Source organism: Alternaria incomplexa (genome assembly GCF_024043165.1).
Source record: "Alternaria incomplexa strain BMP 0042 chromosome Unknown scaffold_5, whole genome shotgun sequence".
Taxonomy (NCBI): domain Eukaryota; kingdom Fungi; phylum Ascomycota; class Dothideomycetes; order Pleosporales; family Pleosporaceae; genus Alternaria; species Alternaria incomplexa.
In genome coordinates this window covers 280,024-300,886 of record NW_026249854.1, presented here as the reverse complement: position 1 = coordinate 300,886, position 20,863 = coordinate 280,024, and the positions used below count along the sequence as shown (strand labels likewise).

Below are 20,863 nucleotides of genomic sequence, written 5' to 3'. Positions count from 1 at the left end.
CCCAGCCTCCACTTCGACGTCCAAGCTTGTGATCGTCAGACCCTGCTTCGCACGGGAAAAACTGTTCAAAACAAAGGAAATGCTCAAGCTGGACTGGGAACCTGGCTCTTCGAGCCGAGACGCATATCGTCCCTGGTCTCAAGACCGGTAAGCCTGAAAACCAGCCACCGATTTCTCCTGTGTCGCACATCGCTGCGTCATCCTAACCTCCACGCCTCGGGCCCGCGACAGTGGCTCGGCCGCTCTGCCAAGTCACACCACTTTGTTGATACTTCGGCCCATCCCTAACATGTGCTCTCGTCCGCGGCTGAAGACGGATGTCATCTACAATGCAACCATTACTTGGATGTAAGGGGCACTAACTCCTTGCCCGGATCTTTGCTTCGTGCTGCTTCGGCAAACCCGTCAACTCTAATGACACCCAACCCTACCTCTGCCGGTTGGGGGTAGTTTGGGTAGTATCAGCCGTTGTTGGTTGCTTTTGTTCTGGACTCTGACCGCGATGATGTGATTTCATTTGTCCAGGTTCCACGACAGTCAATCAAAAGCCTCACTCATGCCGTCGCATTTACGCGAGGTGTGATCCCAAGTACCAGAACCGTACCGATCCAGCTCGGCTACATATCTGCCAGCCCTAAAACGCAGCGTATCAGTTTCGATTGCTCATCATGTTAATCTAATCAGGTTACATCTTCCGCTGACGTGCATGATCCCCTCCACGCGTTCATCCTTCGTTTACCACAAGCTTGGTGTGCAACACACGAGGGCTTTTACAGGAAGTCGGCATTTGCAGAACTCGTCGTTACCGCACCACGCTTCATTCCACTCTTTACAGCATGAATACCGAATCTTTGCCTCGATAGCGAAATAATTAGTGGTGTAATCTTGGGTTCTTGCTAGAGTTTAGTTCAACTGCTCCACATGGGCTTATCCGGACACCCGTAGCCGTCCGTTTCGCGTTCCCCTTCGGATCAGGCATTTATCGTCAGCACACCCCGGATGAAACCAATGCGAGTAGGCAAGGGAACATCGGTGAAGTGCCTGTCGCATGCGTCACTACACTTGTTTCATCTTAATCTTGCTACACAGTGCGGCTCTTGCAGTCGTTGATGTGCGATTAGCATCTGCTCCATCGCAGATCCCCCAGACGTTCGACATTGCGCCCGCGTTCCCGCACCGTGGCAACACCAGTCATGGTCGTTACCAGGAGATGGGGGCTTACCGGCCTGTAATCTAGTTGCTTCTGCACGTGAACCGCCACTGAACACGGCAGTCCATGGCTGCCGGTGTGCGATAAACTCATCAAAGTTTCACGGGCACCTTTGATTGCCAAATCTTACAAGGGTTACAAAAAGCACAATATTCGACGATTACCACACAAACCGTGTCGAGGTGACTAACCTGGCAAATATGTGGCCATTTATCACAATTCTGATATCATGCTTTATGCATCTGCGGTCCGTCGGTAATTCTTGACAAGGTTGTGTTTCGTCTGAAGTCTCTCCGTTTGCCAATTGTACATGCGCTACACATGTTAATCCAAAAGACTTCTACGAACGTAGAGCAGATCGCATACGCGGAGTCAGAAGTTTGCACGGTGAACATTGGACCAACAGTTTCTCCCATAGTTGCTCCATGTCGAAGTCCATCTCTTCGATGCCTTTGTCGTCTATCACATACGTAACAGCGGATACGGCCCTTGTGATCTTGATCCATAGTGGCTTCTTTGGTGTATTGACATTGGGGTCCTCCTTGATGATCTGGCGGCGCGCCTCAACACCAGAGTGTCTTGCTCAAAGTGGAAGCTGTTAAACAGATCTCCTCTCTCGAGGTTGAAGCTGCCCGAATGAAGTGGGGCGGCGCGGATCAATCTCCGCACCGCCACGCCTGTCACAGGGCATAGCTGCGAACTTCGCGGCTGTAACCGTGTAGGAGTCCACCAACCGACCATCAACAGAAGACGGGTTGTTCTTAACGCTTAATCATGGAACACTTCGTCACCTCCCTTCCTCCAGCCGAAAGCGAAGCGCACAGGGCCGAGTATCAACCCACCAACATTGAAGCTGAGGCCAACAAGCAGCGCAGGAAAGTTCAGAACCGAAAGAACCAAAGGGCACATCGTGAGTTTGGTCTTAAGCATCTTGTCCTTAGCTGAGCTCATCTCGATGAAGGACTGCGGAACATAAAGCAAAACCCAGTTTCTGTTCAGACGTCGCGCCCGTTCCAAATTGAGCGCTGGCGCCTGGATGAAGCTGACGAAAGTCTATCCCATTCCATAGAGCCCACTGCTAAAGATGTGACGATCAACGCATCGATATCCATTCCTGAACGCACAGTAGACCTCTGGAAGCCGCCTACATACACTCCGGGTCAAGCTCCCACTTCGCTAACACCCCCGTCCATTGTCTTTCCCCTCTCTACGGATCACCTCCTTCACCTAGTTCAATACAACGTCTTCCGAGCCTTTGTATCAAACAAGCGTACTCTAAACGCGCTTCTTACAGGGTGGACATACGAGATGCCTCCTTCCCCAACCACATGTCCCATCAGCCTTCCTTACATCGACGACACGAACATCTATCCCTTGAATCCCAATATACCTCCTTCACTCTTCCCGACTCGCATCCAGCAAGAGCGTTTGCACTCTTTCTGGATCAACCTCTTTCCTTTTCCTTCAGTGCGCGACAACCTCATCAGGCATGAGGGACTCTTCGATCCCTGGGAACTATTGCAGGATCTCATTGGCGAGCTCATGGGTGCTACGCCAATGCAAGAGCGACGAGGTACGCCTCTTGCTATCAGAGTTTCTGACCCTAAGGTCGTGTCGATACCGCCGACCGCAGTAGTAGGACGTGATGAGGATGAGGTTACTGCGGGTCGCAAGGGACTCGTTGTTTGGGGTGAGCCGCACGACATGAAGAGTTGGGAGGCTACCCCTGGCTTTCTGGCTAAGTGGTCATGGGCCGTACAGGGATGCGACGATTTGCTTGTATCTAGTAACCGCTGGAGGTTGATGAGGGGAGAAGAACCTTTGCGTCTTCCTTTGATGGAAAATTAGTCGATATGTCGAACGCCTCCCAACGCGAATCGAGCATGATCTACCAGTGCAATCTTCGATATCACGATTTCACAATAAGAACCATGGCGGGTGAGAACATCAAGTACGGTGTGCTAATGCGCATGGATGTATTCATAGAACTTGTATCATGTGTCTAATTGTACACTGGGTTATCACTGCTGTCCCTTCCTGAACGCTCACTCATCACTCGGCAATCCCACAAGCTTGAGCGAGTCGTTCCACAGCCTCTCCGCCTTCTCCACATCGTAAGCATGCGGAGCATAACCAAGCGCAGTGTACTTGTCATCGCCTTCTTTGTATGGCTCCGCAACAGCGCAGTCGACGAGGTACTTGCCGCCCCTGTGCTTCCATGTTTCGCCGATCGCCGCCCATACCGATGTTGCAGCACCCTGTTCGACGCTCTTCATGGTGGGATACAAATGTTCCATACCTTTGAATGCGTCCGGGGGCATATGCTGCGTCAGCCCCGTCTGAACGAGGCCGGGATGGACGCTAGTGGCGTGTAGATGGCGCGAGCCATAGCGGCGCTCAATCTCGTTGGCCATGTATATGTTTGCAGTTTTTGACTGGGCGTACGCTACGCTGGGGTCGTAATGGTCTTTCTGGAAGTTGTAGTTGTTGGAGTCGTTGATCCCGCAGACGTTGTGCGCTGAGGAAGCGAGACTGACGACACGAGATGGGCGGCTGGAGCAGGCGGCTGCGAGAAGAGCGGGCTCTAGAAGCTTGTAGAACAGAAAATGCGACAGATGGTTTGTGCCGAATTGAAGTTCGTGGCCATCTGCCGTAAGGCGAAAGTCGGGAATTGCCATAATACCGGCATTGTTCACGAGTACATGGACTCTAGGAGTCCTGCTAAGAATGGCGGCGGCGGCGGCACGTACGGAAGAGAGGTTTGCCTGGTCCATCTCGATAATGTGCATACGCGAAGGTTCGAGGATATCAGCAAGGGCGGATTGGGCTTTGCTCGTGTCTCGGGCCGTGAGAAAGAGAATGGCGCCAGTGCTGGCCAGGGCACGAGTGGTTTCAATGCCGATGCCAGAGGAGGTACCAGTGATGACAATGACCTCACCTTTGAGTTTGTTCTCAAGGTTCTCGTCTTTGATGATCTGCAAGGCTGTTGGGCGCGCATCGCCAGGGCCATTCGGCTTAGCATGAGCTTCATCGTAATGAGGCATTCTTGTGTTGACGGGATGCTGGGAGGGATAAAGGTAGAGGATATGACTTGCGTAGATGGCGTAAGCTGGATTGATAAGATCTTGAGGGATTGGATTCTGAGTTTGGACGGAAGGAGGGGCAAATGAATCATTTATGTACTCAACTCACTCAAGCTCTGTACGCGACATCTTGGTCTCATTCGTAGACAGCGTCGCTCAAGAAAGGCACGACTTAGAAATCACCGTACGCTTTAGTATGCTTTCTCGGGGATAAGCTTGAGAGAAGGCTCACACCGCCGCTTCATATCGAAATCTGGGCTTAGTTTACAGGTGCGGTACCTTCGAATTGCTGATTTGAAAGGAGACGCATCATTCAGGCTGTGTGGATGCTTCGGCCCCAAGCTGCGAGCTAGGCTGAAGAGGGTGATAATGTCATCGGGTGGAGCTAGAGCTAGACTGCAGGTACGGCCGAAGATCCTCCGTGGCTCAAACGCACTACGCCGAAACGGGAGAAAATGTCATCGCACTCTGATGTCGACCCTCAACGGAGGTCTTGGAAGGCAGTACTCAAGATGATATGATCTATTCTTGTTAAGTAAGCATCATCCAAAGGACGGCGTTAAGTCATGGACTTACGTGTACCGCCGCGAAGGACTGTTGGCGACCTCGGGAATTTGAGGTAGACAGTCGTTGATGCTACCTAGGTACGCGCGAAACATAAGTAGGCGTCAAGTGCAACCCAATATGCAGTCAATATCTCCACTACTTTCCACTATCTTCACCTCCATCTTCAGTTCGCACGAAACTCTACCATTGTCCTCCAACATGGCCTCAACTCCTTCCACACCGAACCTCAGAGAACAAATTGAGGCAACAGCTCGGGCCTTCTTATCTGCATTCGAAGAAGGCGGAGCTCAGAGCGACGCTTCTATTATCAATCGCGACGTTACAGCCGACTGCACACGTCACCTACTTCCCGCATCCGTACCCAAAGCTTTCGGTCTTGCAACAGACTCGTTCTTCGACACGACCAGTTTCCAGGACTTCTTCGGGAATGACATCAAAGTATTGCTGTTCAAGGATAACACAATGTCGAATTTGATCATCGACACGGAGGCGCGCCGCGCCGCTTTTACAGCTAAATCCGACGTGTATGTTAGGAGCAGTGGAGAGACGTACCCTTCTGAGTGTGCTTGGTTCTTGTACTTTAATGAGGATGGATCTAAGGTCAAAAGGGTGGTGGAGTTCTGCGAAAAGGATGCTATCTTGAAGATGGCAAGCGATGTAGCTGCTGCCTAATGAGTCTAGAGTAGATACAGGCTGGAAGCTGAACAGGAGGTAGAGACCAAGATACGACCAGACTTAGCGAGCATATTCCTAAACAATACTATCTCTTGCAGCTCCTCTGCTGGTATCAGACCATTACGCCCTGAACGAAACCTGGTTTGTCTCTAGGCACAAGTCCAAGTTCACCTCTTCCAAACCCGAAACCATTGAAGAGATAGCCGCGGTCTAGGTTCATGCTGTCCATCAAGTCGGCTATGACATGAGCGGTGGCGATCTGCCAAGGTGGTTCGTAATCATCATGCCGTTATGTGTGTTGACCCGATTCATGAGAAGCTCCGGAGTGAGTCATTAGACCGAAGTGATCCTTCTGCCCCGCTTGATCGTTTCGCGGTTTAGTGCTGTCAGGACAAAGAACCAATACAATGTCCGTCAGGACTGGTGTATCTGAAGTTGATATGGATTTCATGCTTCCCATGTCGCGGACCGTGGGTTTATTCCGCTCTAGATCAGTAATCGGGCCAATATTACTAGCATACCTCCGCACAATAATTCAATAGCCACTTATGCAACGCCCAGGGCTGTGCGCAAGAAGCCAAGCCAATGAAGTTCACGCACAGTATAAGACGGGACAGCACTGCGCAATTTTTCATGAAGATAAAGAGAAATCAAACCCTCTTCTTACCACGAGAACGTCCTCCAACCATGGCCTCTTTCGATGAAACCTTCAATTCTCTTCGTCATCGATTTGAGGAAAACAAGCAGCCTATCCCTCCAGTTACACTTGGCGCCACCAGCAAAAATGGTATGGTACCTAGGAGTCCACCTTTCCCTGTCTCTTGTTTTGTTTCTGTTTTGCTGACCAGACGTGATCAAAAGGTTCTTTCCGCTACATGAAGGCGTTTGAAAAGGAATCCGACGACGCTGAGTCCAATGGTGTGCATTGGCTCGCCTCTTCCACCAAGCTGGTGACTACGATTGCTGTAATGCAATGCGTCGAGAGAGGATTACTAACCATGAATGACGATATCGCCAAAGTGCTGCCCGAGTGGAAAGATCCGAAGATTCTGACCGGTTTCAATGAAGAGAATGAAGCCCTCTTCAGGCCCGCAACGAAGGCCATCACCCTCCGGTAAGTCTTGACATGTCTAAGGGCTTACCACGTTTTGCTAACATATTATCTTGGTGACCAGACAACTGTTGACGCACTCCAGCGGCATGGCTTATACATTCATGGATCCGCTCCTGACCCGCTACGAAGAGCTTCAGGGTAAGCCACTGCCTAGCCCTCCCACATCTGTCGTAAGCTAGCTCACCCCGCTCGCCAATACCATTAGCTTACCACCAAGCGCTATAGGCAGAAAAGTTCCCCCACCACTTTCTCGTGTTTGAACCCGGTGAACGATGGATGTATTCGCCTGGCATTGACTGGGCTGGAGTTTTGGTCGAACGAATCACCTCCTTGAAGCTTGGCGAGTACATGCAACGCCATATTTTCGACGTCGTGTCTGCCAATGACGCTACTTTCCATCCCGACCAGCGAGAAGAGACGCGAGCTCGAAAGGCCAAAGTCTGGGAGCGAGTGGGTGAGAGGTTGCAGGAACAGAAGCAGCCTTACTGGCCGGACAGGGTTGAGGCAGATTTTGGAGGGGGTGGTCTGTTCGCAACTGTGGACGACTTGCTCAAAATATACCAAGGTGTCCTGACAGGGGAGCTGCTCCGGCCCGAGTCTGTCAAGGAGATGTTCCAGCCTCAGCTCGAGACACTCAAAGGCCTCGATGATCCAGCCGAGTACTCGTTGCCGTCCCGTAACGCTATCTGGAATACTGTCCCAGACGACGTCCCTGTCAGCTTTGGGATAGGAGGTTTGATCAACCTCACTGCAGTACCGAAACGACGCGGAGTGAACTCACTCACGTGGTCCGGCCACCCGAATTGCTACTGGGTAAGTCTTCAAACTGTCAATGTCGACTCTGGCTCATCATCAAACTATAGTGGATCGATCTCAGCAACGGTGTCGCCGGGGTGTATCTCTCTCAGCTTGTACCAACCGGAGATGAGAAGGCTATCGAGCTCTTGACCGAGTTTGAGAAATTTGTGTACTCGAGTTTGGATAAATCTTGAATGTTCATCCAAAATAGTATCAGCAAGGCAAGCTAGCTAAGAGAACATCACACTGAACGAGTATCATGTTCAACGGATACTCATACTTATTAGAGACTCCATTCCCATTTCTGTATGATAGTACGGTTGTCTCGATGGGGGGATGAGTCGCTTCTGCTCGTCGGATAGTTTGTGTTGTGTGCCTGTAAGTGTAGATGTTAGTATATGTCTTGCGTTGTATAAGTGGCTATGCCCGCATTTCTACAACTCGCGCTCCGCTCTGGTCGTGTCAGATCAAGCGACCACCTGTCCTTCTCTTCTTTCTCTACACCCTTCTCCGTCGCGAGACTAGGTTCACGTACCTTTTTGCTGAGCCACTAGTTCGGACGTGAGCTTCTTTACGCGCAAGCTTCGCGACCCCTATGTCAGCATCTTCGCAAGCCAACTTACCCTTAGTTTAACATCTTCACACACACCAGCTTCGTGGCACCCATATTGGTATCCTCACAAGCTCTCAAGTGGCGTCTTCGTTGGTCATCAGATCCGCAGATTAGATGGAGGCACGGAAGCTCGGAGTAAAGGTGCGCATGTAATGTATCGATTGAACGCGACGGTAGCTGTCTGAACCAGACAGCTCCGATGCTCGCAGGCTGAACCTCATGAATAGTAGAAAGTATGCTCAACGCAGGCCAGCCTATTTTTTGCCACCGTTCTTTTTCCAGCCCGCACTTCTGCTCTTGCGTCCATTGGCACCCTTCTTTTGTCCGCCGCTGCCCTTGAACTTGAGCCCACTCTTGCCCTGCCTCTCACTCGCCCTGTGGCCTTCAAACACGAAACCCTCTTTTGTTTGTGCCTTGGCGACCTTGCCCAGCATCGATCTAGCACGTCCTTGCATCGACTTTTGCTCCTCAGTCAACTTCTGCTTGTAACCGGCACCAGGGTTGCCGCCCGGCCTGGGTGCCTTGGATGGCGGTGGGCCTCTCGGCTTCTCCTTGTTCTTCTTCTCCGCTTTGCAACGTGTAATACGGAGTTTACGAGGGAGCATAGGTGGGTACATCTTTTCGTTGAGTTGCAGCGCGGCTTCGACGCCGTTCTCATCCACGAACTGGACGTAGGCGAAACCCTTTCCGACTCTTGTCTTGGCATCGCGGACTACGCGCACGCTCTCGATTTTGCCGCATTTGCCAAAGTGTACCCAGAGACCCTCTTCGATGTCAGAGGCGGCCTTCTTCTTCTTGGGCTTCTCGCCTTCTGCGACGGGTGTTTGGGACTCCTCGTCTACGAAGGGAAGGTTGCCTACGAAGACACAGCGGCGGTGGTCGACCTTCATGGGATGGGCTAGTGAATCGACATGGAGATGGCGGTTGAGCAGCATAGAGCCGTTGAGTTTCTTGACAGCTTCTCTTGCGGCTAACTTGGTCGTGTAAACAGCATATGCGTTCGTGCTCTTGGTAGTCGCGTCTATGATGTCTTTGGTTGCAAAGGCAGCGCGTTTGGGTAGGGAAGGATCGAGAGCCGTTGACCGGAAACGTATCGACTCGATCTTGTGCGGGGGCTTGTTATCGGCGAGATCAGGTATAAAGGACTCCAGGTGCTTCTTGAGAGCCTTTTCTGCGGGCTTTGAGCTTATGCACTCGACCGAGACGTTGCTCAGGAAGACAGTGCGGGACGCCTTCTCCACCTCGGATGCGCTCTCGTCGGTCTTCTCCATGAGCGACTCATGCTTGGGAATTGTGACGTCTTCTGCCTTGTCCGCGTCCTTGGTCTCTTTGCCCTCGTCTGCCTCATCCGAAGACTCATCCTCGTCGTCCTCGTCTGAAGAATCCTCGTCCTCCTCTTCTTCGGTCTTGCGCTTCTTCTGTCTTTGCTCCTCCTCCTTCTCTTCCTCGCGCGCTACTTTGCGCATATACGCATCCTCGATCTCTTCCTTGTCGCCTCGCTTGCGCTTCTTTGGCTTTTCCTTTGCGCCGTGCAGTACGGCTTCACCCAGTTTTGCTAGCGCGGTCTCGTCTTCAGATTCAGCGTCGTCGCTGGCATCCGACATGTCCTCATCTTCCTCTTCCTCTTCGTCGTCATCGTCGGAAGGCAAGCTTTCGGATGCCGAGCTCAGTTCCGCATCGTTCGCATCGCCTTCATCCTCGCTGGATTCTTTGGTCGCTTTCGCTTGTTCGCGCGCTTGGTACCGTGACTTTGAAGGGGCTTGCACAGGTCCGGCCTGAGAATTATTAGCAATCACTTTTTAGCACAGACATGCGATCAACGTACACTGGCAGCAAACAGCGATGCTAGCGCCGGGTCAAACGCCTTTTTGTCGACTTTGATGAGGGACTTGTCTGGCTTGTCTGACTTGTGGCTCTTCTTGGGCGTGTCCGTCTTAGCCGAGCGTTTGTCCTTTGATTTGGCCATGGCGACAATGGAGATGTTGGTGTTGGCGACAGCAAGCTCGTCAAAAAGTTTTGGTGGAGACGCTTCACGACGAACGCGCGCTAGGCCCAGCTGGGGCGTGCAGGCGGCAGAACGACACCGCCCGGGGCAGGGCAGTGCGGTCATTTGCAAGCCTCAGGGCCTCTCCCGGCCGTCGACCCGCTTCAGAGCGCAGTTTACACCATCCCGACCGAGCTGCCCTCCGCATTCACCACGCACTCACTCATGCCCGTCGCTGTCCCGCGTTTGCACCCCCTTCCGTACAAACATCGCAGACCTGCCACCCGGTCGCTCCTGCCTGAGACATCCCCACACGCTCCCTCGACGCCCGCGTCCCTCACACCCGCAGCTCTGTTTTTGACCGCTCGCCGGGCCCTGCATCCTCCACCCCCAAGAACGCCCATATCGCATCGCGAAGGCCCACAACACCGTCCCCGGCATATTTTTACGACATTGGTCACGCGGTGAGGCTGTCTTCGGCGTGGGCGCACTATGAGCGCGCCCGAACAGACCAGACGGAGCACCTCGAGAACAGCTGCCGGCCCCAGCGAGGACGTCGCGCACACTCACAGTACGTTGTCACCTCTTCTATCCCGACCCCGATGCGCTTTTTCGGCTTTCCAAAGGGCGGCGCTGCGCCTTGGGTCGCCGCTGGAGAGACTGTCGATCTTTGCGTCAACAACCGAGGCGACGACAGCGTCGCGAACCTGCCTCTCTCACCGCGTCTAGTACCCACGCCGTCCGAACCTGCACCAGATCTAACAGCCCCTCCCAGGTCCAACTTCGACCCTCACCACAGAACTACCTGACCCCACCTCCACCAACTCTTCCTTCAACCACTCTGCGCCAGCGCAGATACCCACACCAGCTGACCAAGACCCCACCGCCATCGCTGCTACGATGCTGTCCACCATGGCAGCTCCGACGACAGTGCTCACCGAGTCCCTGCCCGCAGAACAAGCTCCTAATGGCTTCGATGATGTTGCCGACAACGGCTCTAGCAGCTTGAGCGAGCTCGGAGACGCATCGGACGACCAGTCAGAGTCAACACCACGGCCAGCCGCAGTAGCCGATATGGACGAGGATGATTCAGAGGCCGAGACCGAGCGACTGGACAACACGCCTCGAAAGTTCGCGCGCACAGCGACCGAGACGTCATTACTCTCTGAGCCCATCCACACAAGAACACCGAGCAAGCTCGCGCACTCCAAGACCATCGAGCACGACGAATCTGCCCCACCCACACCATCTGCGATTACAGACGATGTTACCATGGGCGAAGCACCTACAACTGAAAACCCTCTGCATTCTCTTTCGCTGATCGCAGCATCAGAGGCAGCAAATCTCGAACACGTGGGCATGAAAAGAAAGCGTAGCAGTGCCGAGGGAAGCCCAATGGACGAGCGCGAAGAGGAACCATCACGGAAACGAAGCGTAAACGCGAAGGGCTCGGCGCTCGATGGCCTGGCTGATGCCGCAGCAGACAGGCAGGGGCAGATGGACGCAGACGAAGAGCTCGAGAACGCCGAAGAGCACCTGTCGGCACTGGCTCGCGAGGAGCTAGAGCTCGAGGAGCGACAAGCCAACATTGCCGCGCAGACTGTCAGCGAAATGGCCACCGTCGCGAAGCACACAAAACCAAGAAAAGGCGGCAGAAGAGGGAAACGGAAGACGGAAGACGCTAGCTATGCCTACGCCGAGCCGTTTGCAGTTGCTGAAGCCCACGAGGCTGAAGCTGAGGGCGAGCACGACGATGAGGACAGCGCTGTACTCGATGAGGAGGTCACCAAGAAGAAGCAGGCGATCGATGAGCTTGCAAAGATTGAGAAGAAGTTCAAGCTTTTCCGAGAGAAGTAAGCAATTCACTCAGGGCATGATCAGAAGGATCAGCTACTAACCGTTACCAGGCTATGCGACGAGCAAATAGCGCAACTCGAACGAGAGCTCGACATGCTCAAGCAGCCAAATTGTGTCCACCCCGAGTACGTTGCCATGATCAAATGCGTAGACGATCGACGCGCCGACAAGATCGCATACGAGACGAGGCTGTTGGAATACAAACAGAAGAACCTCGAGATAATCACAGCAGCAGAGCGGCATCAGATGCACAGCCAGTACTTCCAGACTGTGCGTCACATCCGCGAGGACATTCTCGAAGAGTGCAACCAGCGGGTATTCGAACTACAACGCGGACGACGTCAGCTTGGCTGCGATGACACTGAGTACATGGCGCGATTACCTGAGAAACGATCCGACCAGATCCGACACCAAACAGCATACAACCTCGAGGTCTCAATTCTTTCAGGTGTCGCCAAGTATGTTGGGTTCCCAGCCGCCCCAGATATCAGCGCTGCGCGACCAACCGAGATCGACGAGGATCTTCGAGCAATGAAGGTAAGTGGCTGAACGCATCTGCTAGAGAACTAGCAGCTGATTCGGCGCGTTAGATTGCAACGCGTGCTCCAGTGCCGCCCCCATCGTTCCGCACCTACAACAGAACGACAACAGCGGACGAGGCAGCTGCAGAAGAACAATTCTTAGAAAGCACGCCATGGGCCAACCCACGACATCCTTCACATCAAGAGAGTCGGTACCCTCCAGGGCCGTCACGCGTACCTAGCTACCAGACACCAGCTGGCCAGCGTCGAATGGTCGACCTCTCAGCTCCCAACGGATCTGCCTCCACCATCGAAGCGAACTCCAATCCCCCGTCGTCGAATGCTCCCAACGCCAACGGTCTGCTAGGCGAAGCAGAATCACCGGTCCTACACATGAAACGCGCACCGGTCGACCACATCACATACGCAGAGACACCTGGCTCAGATCCTCGCAACAACATGGGTGTTCTCAGTAGGGAAACGTACGGGATGATGTCGAGTCCCGCGGCACAGCACATGGAGATACCCCACGAGCAGGTTGGGCCACGCTGGGTTGGCAGCATGCGACCCATGAACGCAGAGCCAAACACCGCGCCAGGACCACCAGGTGCAGCCCGACCAGATGCGGCGCGAGCACCTCTCCCACAACGCAGTGGTCTCGGCACGATCAGCGTTGGCAGCGGCTTATTCGGACGGTGACTCGAATAAGCCCCACTGAACCATTGTTCTCATATCTGTTTTACTATCTGTTGCGTCATACCAGCAAAGTTTCATTGGGCGGCGTTTTCCTTGCGTTAGACTTGGGGGTTTTGCATCCATAGCGGGCTGGCCAGGTAACATGAGCATGACATGATGGGAGGTATAATCCCTTGGCGTTACCTCGCAGGCAGGCAGGCAGTCCTTATCTCCGCTTCCATGTTTTACCTCCCATGGAGGCTATGTCCATGTTCCCTTTTATTTCCGTTATGTTCGAGTTCATACTTAGACTCTTGGTGAGCGGGCTGTGCAATGAGTGTGTATGGTTTTAGGGAATGACGGAGATGATACCTTTTGAGAGTCGCCTTGAGCGTAATCAATGATATTCTATGCATCAAAGCTGGGCATCTTGCGTGCATGTGATGTCTTTGTGTTTGTGATCATCGCTGTGTTGGTTCGTGTCCGTCGCTGCCGGTGTTGGAGAGCGGACTTGGGAAAGCTTCAAATGACTTTGACAGGGTCACTTTTCCAGACAGAAACAGCATTGTTCGTCTGTTTCTCTTTTCGTGTATAGCTTGAGACACAGGGTGAGTTATCTAATCCACCCCATAAACCATGTATTTTGATCACCCCTTATTGAGAACAACCAGCGTATATGTTTAAACTTTTCTTAATCAATGATGCATGGTCCACTCATGCAATTGTGCTCTTTGCTCCACACACCTCACGTCATTTTATCTCATCCTGGAGATATACATCAGACGGCCCTGTACGTCTTTTGACAATTCTAGATTACATCCAACGCATGCCTAGATAGTGAGCATCCCTCATCGCACGGTAGAGCATGTGTTTTGGTCATCGTTCTGGTATTCCAAAGGCATAGAATGTTGCAGTGTTTAGATCGATGAGTTCATTTGGTGCGAGAAATCGCGAAGGAGCAGGAGACCTCATGTAAGGAGTGTTCTGATCTTTTGGAGGCCGAGAGACGAAAGCCATTCATCGTTCGCGATCCCTTTTTGGTGGAATCAGAACTCAGGAGTGTGTGAGGAGAGAAGACTTCGGGTGTAGGAAACGAAAAAGACAGCTTTATATATTTCCAAACACGCGGAGTCTTACTCATCGAAGATGGCAATATTCTTTGGAGTCGCCAGGCATACACATACTCTGAGGTCGCGATATTCATTGACCCGGCGGTGCGTCTTGCACATGTCCATGGGAACAATCACTTTTGACTTTTGAGAAGGAGGAATTGAGACATGACATACTTCGGCACGCGTTTTGCTCTTACAGAACATGACTCTAGTGATAAGAATATCGTAAAGTCAGGCGCGGGCTTGTACGTTTGAATCCTTCTTAGCCCCATCGTCATTGCGGTAAATGGTTTTGGAAAATTGTCGCCCATGTAAACGATACTTCGCATTTTGGTAATGAGAACCGGATTTTGGTTTTGCACGGAAAGATCGAGCGATATGATGTCTTATATACGATTTTGGGAAGCGTTGACCGAGACATAATTGGTTATCAGACTGTGGTAAAGCATACCGGCCGGCCTAGTCGTCAGGATTTGACTGATCGATATGCGTATTTCGAATGGACAAAGACCAAACGTCATGTTGCGACAACGGGTCCGCTGTACTTTGAAATGCGGTGCAGTAGCGGATCAAACTCGTATTGAAAACTCTACCACGACGCGAAGAGGTAACTAAAGTGAGTCAAGGCGCTTGATCGTCGTGATCACGTTGCGATATGGCCACGAGGCACATGCGTCAAAGTGGAGATCCCATGTGACAGCCTGGAGAGCTCCAGCGGCAACCTGCATGTGTCGGTTCGTAGCAGTTTTGTCAAATTAGCTTTTCGGATATGCAGTGATAGATGCGTGACCGGAGATGCGGCTCGTAGTGAAGTGTCGTGAGGCTCAGGTGTCATCGATTACTTGCGTTCCCTTCTGAGTATGCCATCTACACGGAAGGGAGACGATACTAATCCAAGACAGCATCGGTATGTTGATGCTCTCTTCTGATGGGAGGAAAAGAGGAAAGTAGGAGGCCGGTTTCTGCGTCATCGTGGAATGCACCAGCCACATAAAAGTATGAGCTTTCGGCACATGACTTCGGTATACGCTCGAAACTACCGGCGAAGCTCGAGCTTTGTCGATCGTGAAGAACGGCTGCTTGCGAATTTGCTCGCCAACCACGTGAAGATAGTCACCACTAGGACAAGTGGGAACCCACAGTCGAAGCGAGACGGCCAGCGTTACTGAAGAGAGGTTGGTAGTCTTGGTATCGTCTTGGACACGTGTTGATAGGGAGTCTCTTTTTGCCGGTGGTAGGAGTAAGTACATATGTGGTGTAGAGGCAGCTGAATGTTGAAGTTCTGATACCTGAACGCGGTCACATATAGACATGGAGTCTCGAAAAAGGGTGGCCTATGAGGTCTGCAAGACCAAAGGGGTTGAAAAATCGATTGGATGACTCCCAATTAGGAAGTACCAATGGCAGCACCTTGCAGTGTGGTCGATAATGCCCTTGCATATAGAAACGGCTTTGGCTAGTCACCCGAGAGTAGTGGTCGTTTTCGTCAAGCCCACGTTGTGATCGTCGGCCCCTGGCAGATGCCGATGCGTGATGCCGGGGACTGACCGTTTGGTACAGGCAACCGAGAGATCGACCCGCGTAGATCCGAGGGTGGTAAACGAAGACCACGCGAGTGACTTACCTATGTTTGCGTAAAGGCAATTGCCGATGCCTGCCTTGGCCGCATGTCGTCACGCGTGGCTCTGGAGATACAAAGTTTGGTTACCGAAACGTTGGCTCGTTGCAGAGGGCGCGGCCCGAAAGTGACAGCTGGAGCTGACTTGCGGCTGAGCAGAGTGGGGACTCAGCTTGTATGACCTTCTCGATAGTAGGTTGCCTGAGTGTCATAGAGGGTGGGATCTGTAAGGATTGTTCTCCTGAATTTGCAGCACTCGATGGTTTCGCTGGTCTTTGCTACGTGGAGATCGTCGACCTCGCGTAACTGGACGACGACACGTGCACGGAAGTTGCCATCTGCTAACGCGTTAGTCAATCGTAAGGGTGCCATTGCGCTGGATCGTGAAGAAACCTTTGGATGTGCAGTCGGGATGCTTGCGTCTAGTATACGCAATCCGAAGATTTGCGCCATCATGGCTGGAACAGAAAAGCAAAACCGCAGGGTTCCGCGCTCTTGATCTGGGGATTTCGACTTCGGACCGACAACGAACCAGCGAAACCTGAAGCGCGCCACACATCATTCGCAAAGTATCGTGATCCTGAGGGATGCGCACGCATGTTTTGCTTGAATCGAGGAAGACGCTGCGAGTCAAATCTCATGCCATCGCTAAATTGCCCCACTGATACCGACTCGGATAGTGACGATTCTCACGAAGAAAGGGGACATTGGACGCGATAGCGACGGAGTTTCACGCAATCGCATGGGTCTGTTTCGAGCATGCATCAGGTATACCTTGTAGGGCTGAGGTATCAGCCGGGATACGTTTTGCAGCCATGTCATGGAACGTCGACAAATTCGAGAACTTTTCCCGTGGCAATGCTGTTGAGTAACACTGGTGCACAAAATTTCTCACACCAATCAATGACCGCAAGAGACATGATGCTTCGGGCGCGGCTGAAAGATTTCGGGGGTATAGCTCCTAGATCATTTCGATTTTTCCGGATGCTCGACATGATTGAGTGCTTCGCTTCTTAGCTCAGAGACGGCGAAATTGGGACCGTACCAGGAAGTTGCTGATGCTCAACAAAACGGCTGGGTACAGACCTTGGGTATGCTAGAGAATACGTGCCACACCTTGCCGCGACACAGTGGTTTGGAACGTTAGCCGAAGAAATGGCCGTTTCCAGGCCGTCAAGTTCCTGCACTCCGCAGTCTCTCCCGTCAGTGACACTCAGACCAGCGTCCAAATGACATGTGAACAAAAGCGGCACGTTCGTATGCAGCTCTGATGATGAGTAGTAAGACGAATGTCGTGAAACACATGGAAAGGCTGTATTCCTGCCTCGCGTATCGCGAATACCGCATCGGTCTCCACAAGTCGATCGTCAACGTTGTGAGAGTCAGTGAACATGATCTTCGAAAAGCAAATGGGCCCCCATGTGACTTTTCTGAGCCGCGAAGAGTGCAGCGGTAGCGGTCGAAGCTCGGCGGCGGTTGAGCGGACGCGAGGTGGAGCAAACGGCATGCACGCGTTAGTGGCGTACGTACGCCAAGCTGTTTACCTGTGCGCAAAATCGCTCGTCTGTGGCGTTGCGGAACGAACCACCATCTTTGGTCAACCTTCCGGGCTATCGAAGGCTTCAACACACGCGGAAGCAAACACGGTATGGCAGGGTATGCAATTGAATGGCAATGATCAGAGAATTCTCACATGAGTTTCGTATGTTCTGTGCTAACCAGGCAGATAGATAAGGTTGCTGGTAGCCAGGGTGCATACGAAGGACGTGTCTCCTTTCCTGGACCTCATGAGCGACCTGCATATTAGGCGAAGTCCACTTAGCGTCGACAAACCACTGTTCCTGAAATGTATAACCTCCGTCGTCGGTAGCGTCTGCCCTGCGAAGCGTCAGCAAGGGCCCACTTCGCCTGGTCTGGGGCAACACCTCCATTCGCCCTGGGTTTCAGCCGACCCATTGGTTGTATTCAATAATCATGGAATCTAGTGCAAGTCCTTCCGTGCATGTGCCAGGGATCATCTCTACGGCGAGACATACACCTCTGGTACGGAAGATGCATGACCCTCGAAGAGCAGCACTAGAGGCGGTCCAGCCCCACTGTATACCTCAATCTGCACTTGCCGTCCCCCATGCCCAATGGTTAAATGTACCTGCAGTTATTCCCTTCCCTTATGGTCTCATATAGAACAGGCCCCGGAGACTAAGCGACCGGGTCTGGCACTCTTGACAGCTCTTGATGTTCTCCGACCTCCCACGAAGTTTATAGTAAGGGTCTGAACCGGTCCATCGCAGTCTTTTCCATTCCGCCTCACACTTCCTGGCCGTTCGATCGTACACGAAGGTCGTGTGCGAGTACGAAGAAGGATGAGGCCCCTTCATTTGCTCTTCCCATTGCTGGCATGGGTACAGCTGGTAGTCGCTCAGGAATCGGCTCTACTGGCAGTGATTGAGCAACTTCCTCAATGCGCGGTATGTTCAAACGGAGTAATATCCCCAGCATTTATTGACTGTTTTCCAGCAAGTGTGTCTTGCCACTGCAGTTGCTCAATCGCCAGTACAGCATACAGACCAGGCCTCCGTATGTGCAGATGCCAAACTGCAAGGCGAGGTAGAGGCATGTGTCATGAAGTCATGCACACTGAGACAGAGTTTGAGTGAGCGCTCCAGGCTATGTCAGCATGCTTACTGTTGCTGATTGCGATTCTTAGCAACCAAAAACGTTACCACAACAAGTTGTCACGCTCCGATGCGTTACTCCGGCGATTCAATTCGTGTATCCAACTTGATTCTTTCGATCGTCACCGCCGTTTGTGCGCTCTCCAGGATCATATACAAAGCTGTTTTCTCGGTCGGTGAACTCGGCTACGACGACTACAGTGTTTTGGCCGCACTAATAGCTGGTGTTCCATCTGTGGTCATCATCGATAGAGCTATTGTTCCAAACGGTCTAGGACGAGATGTATGGACCGTCAGCTTCCAACAAATCACCGACTTCGTCAGATATCTTTACGCTCTGGAAGTCCTCTATTTCATTCAGGTCGCGCTTCTGAAGCTTACGCTCTTATTCTTCTTCCTGCGAATATTTCCGAAACCCAGCATCAGGCGACTACTATGGGCAACCATTGCCTTCAACTGCCTCAACGGTCTTGCCTTCACGTTAGTGGCTATCTTCCAATGTCGACCGATCTCCTTTTACTGGACCAAATGGGATGGAGAAGGATCCGGCCAATGTATCGACATCAATGGGTTAGCATGGACAAATGCCATCATCAGCATTGTCTTGGACATCTGGATGCTCGCTTTGCCCTTGTATGAGGTGTTTCACCTGCAGCTCTCCTGGCGCAAGAAGCTTAGCGTCGCTGTTATGTTCTGCGTCGGTACATTGTAAGTTCTGCTTCCAACGGTCTACAGACGATAATTACTGACTCAAACCTCAGTGTTACCATCATTTCAATCCTTCGTCTCTCCTCTCTCGTCAACTTCGCGGCCTCATCCAATCCAACATGGGATCAAGCGGATGTTATCAATTGGTCTAACATCGAGATCAATGTCGGCATTATCTGTGCCTGCCTGCCTGCGCTACGCGTCATACTCGTACACTTGTTCCCCAAGATTCTCGGCACAACCAAAGCCACCGAACGACCTTACTATGCATACGGTAGCCAAAGTCATGGCATGAAGAAGGGCGGCAGTGCGCTAGCCAGTGGTCCGGGACGATCGGCCGTCTCGAACGGCGCGCGAGACCCAAACGCTATCACATACACCAAGACTTTCGAAATACGGCATGCAGATCATGATGAGCAATCACTTGTGCAAATGGAGATGGACCAGTTTGGGCCACATAAGCCGAAAAATATGAGTAGCAGCACTAGCATTTCGAGTTTCTAGATACCACTTATCAAAGATACCCCAATCCCTTTCTTAACGCTCGTCAGTGGCTCTTCTTACACACACACACACACACACACACACACACACACAATGTGATGTATGGCACATGTCGACATTGTTTTTTACCACCACGTAAGTAGATGCAGTCTCAGTGTTGTAACGACCGCTATGTGTTTCAGATACCGTACTTCTTCAGATCCTCTGCAGAGTCGGAGTAATGGACCGTAAACTCTTCGCCCTCCTTCACATCTCGAACGGTCTTGAACACCATCTGCTCCAGCTGCTGATCCCAATGCCTCCTGACGTTTGAGTTGCTCTCGTGATTGAACATGGATCCAGTCAAAAGAACCATTCCAATTGGACCAAATGAAGCCTCACCTTTGAATGAATTAGAGTTTACGCAACCCATGAGTGCATCTAGGAGCCGGTTGTGGGCGTTGTCTCCTCTCTCCTTCGTGAATCGCATTTCGTTAGGTCGCGCGTTATGCAAGAGCAAGATAGCTTCCAGGGCCTCCTTGGGTAAGAGGAGGAAGATCAGCGGCACGAAATCGGGATGTGGCATAATCAGGACGGGTGACTCCTGCAGAACGATCTCGCCAGCTTTGATGTCGCGGGTTGCAACGACACCGCGGCCCTTGCCTTCGATGGAGACTATCTTGTAAGGCGCTCCAGTCGGTGATCGCATGAAAGCGCTAGGGTTCTCGCCGCCGGCTGCGTACTCCTCCCACGCGCGACTGATGCTCCGGTAGGTGGCTTGTTTCATTTCTTGTGATGGAATTAACATCTCATCAAGTTTGCCACGCAGCTTGGACGGCATGGGGCGTTTTCGATGCGTCTGTAACATCTCATTTGGTGCGGGGGCGTCTGTGAAGCATTGGTCCAATATGTCTCTCTTAGGACCCGTAAGGCGGTATGGCTCCAGGGCTTCTGAGTCGCCCATATTGATCGTGAGAAGATTGAGTGGATTAGAGGATAGGTTCTCACAGAGGCGTTGGCCCACGACTATGTACCGGGTACGCAGTGTTTATTGGGAAAGACGATGTTTGGCATCCATGGATCGCTGCGCGTCCATCCCTGTGGCTCGGCCCAAGTGGGGTTAGTTCCTTGGCGCAGGATCTATTACAAAGGAGTCGCATCCATGGATCC

General features: G+C 52.3%; 7 protein-coding genes across 7 annotated transcripts; 4 read left to right on the top strand and 3 right to left on the bottom strand.

Moving 5' to 3' along the window:
- Positions 1–3,255: 3,255 nt before the first annotated feature.
- J4E90_004016 (uncharacterized protein) lies at positions 3,256–4,254 on the bottom strand (the record flags this gene model as incomplete). The annotated part of the gene is made up of 1 exon (XM_051433582.1): positions 3,256–4,254. One exon carries the CDS (start codon positions 4,252–4,254, stop codon positions 3,256–3,258), a length of 999 nt encoding a protein of 332 aa, XP_051292100.1.
- An 804-nt stretch (positions 4,255–5,058) lies between these two features.
- On the top strand, positions 5,059–5,532 carry J4E90_004015 (uncharacterized protein; the record flags this gene model as incomplete). Its single annotated transcript, XM_051433581.1, has 1 exon — positions 5,059–5,532. The coding sequence occupies one exon, from the start codon at positions 5,059–5,061 to the stop codon at positions 5,530–5,532; it is 474 nt and encodes a 157-aa protein (XP_051292099.1).
- A 1,001-nt stretch (positions 5,533–6,533) lies between these two features.
- Positions 6,534–7,641, top strand: J4E90_004014 (uncharacterized protein; the record flags this gene model as incomplete). Its single annotated transcript, XM_051433580.1, has 4 exons — positions 6,534–6,649; positions 6,711–6,819; positions 6,875–7,462; positions 7,513–7,641. The coding sequence occupies 4 exons, from the start codon at positions 6,534–6,536 to the stop codon at positions 7,639–7,641; spliced, it is 942 nt and encodes a 313-aa protein (XP_051292098.1).
- Positions 7,642–8,314: 673 nt separating this feature from the next.
- Positions 8,315–10,026, bottom strand: J4E90_004013 (uncharacterized protein; the record flags this gene model as incomplete). Its single annotated transcript, XM_051433579.1, has 2 exons — positions 8,315–9,835; positions 9,886–10,026. The coding sequence occupies 2 exons, from the start codon at positions 10,024–10,026 to the stop codon at positions 8,315–8,317; spliced, it is 1,662 nt and encodes a 553-aa protein (XP_051292097.1).
- Positions 10,027–10,536: 510 nt separating this feature from the next.
- Positions 10,537–13,121, top strand: J4E90_004012 (uncharacterized protein; the record flags this gene model as incomplete). The annotated part of the gene is made up of 4 exons (XM_051433578.1): positions 10,537–10,615; positions 10,820–11,897; positions 11,952–12,438; positions 12,492–13,121. The coding sequence occupies 4 exons, from the start codon at positions 10,537–10,539 to the stop codon at positions 13,119–13,121; spliced, it is 2,274 nt and encodes a 757-aa protein (XP_051292096.1).
- A 5,069-nt stretch (positions 13,122–18,190) lies between these two features.
- J4E90_004011 (uncharacterized protein) lies at positions 18,191–19,714 on the top strand (the record flags this gene model as incomplete). Its single annotated transcript, XM_051433577.1, has 4 exons — positions 18,191–18,295; positions 18,345–18,480; positions 18,535–19,210; positions 19,264–19,714. The coding sequence occupies 4 exons, from the start codon at positions 18,191–18,193 to the stop codon at positions 19,712–19,714; spliced, it is 1,368 nt and encodes a 455-aa protein (XP_051292095.1).
- Positions 19,715–19,892: 178 nt separating this feature from the next.
- J4E90_004010 (uncharacterized protein) lies at positions 19,893–20,657 on the bottom strand (the record flags this gene model as incomplete). The annotated part of the gene is made up of 1 exon (XM_051433576.1): positions 19,893–20,657. One exon carries the CDS (start codon positions 20,655–20,657, stop codon positions 19,893–19,895), a length of 765 nt encoding a protein of 254 aa, XP_051292094.1.
- Between the last annotated feature and the right edge of the window lie 206 nt (positions 20,658–20,863).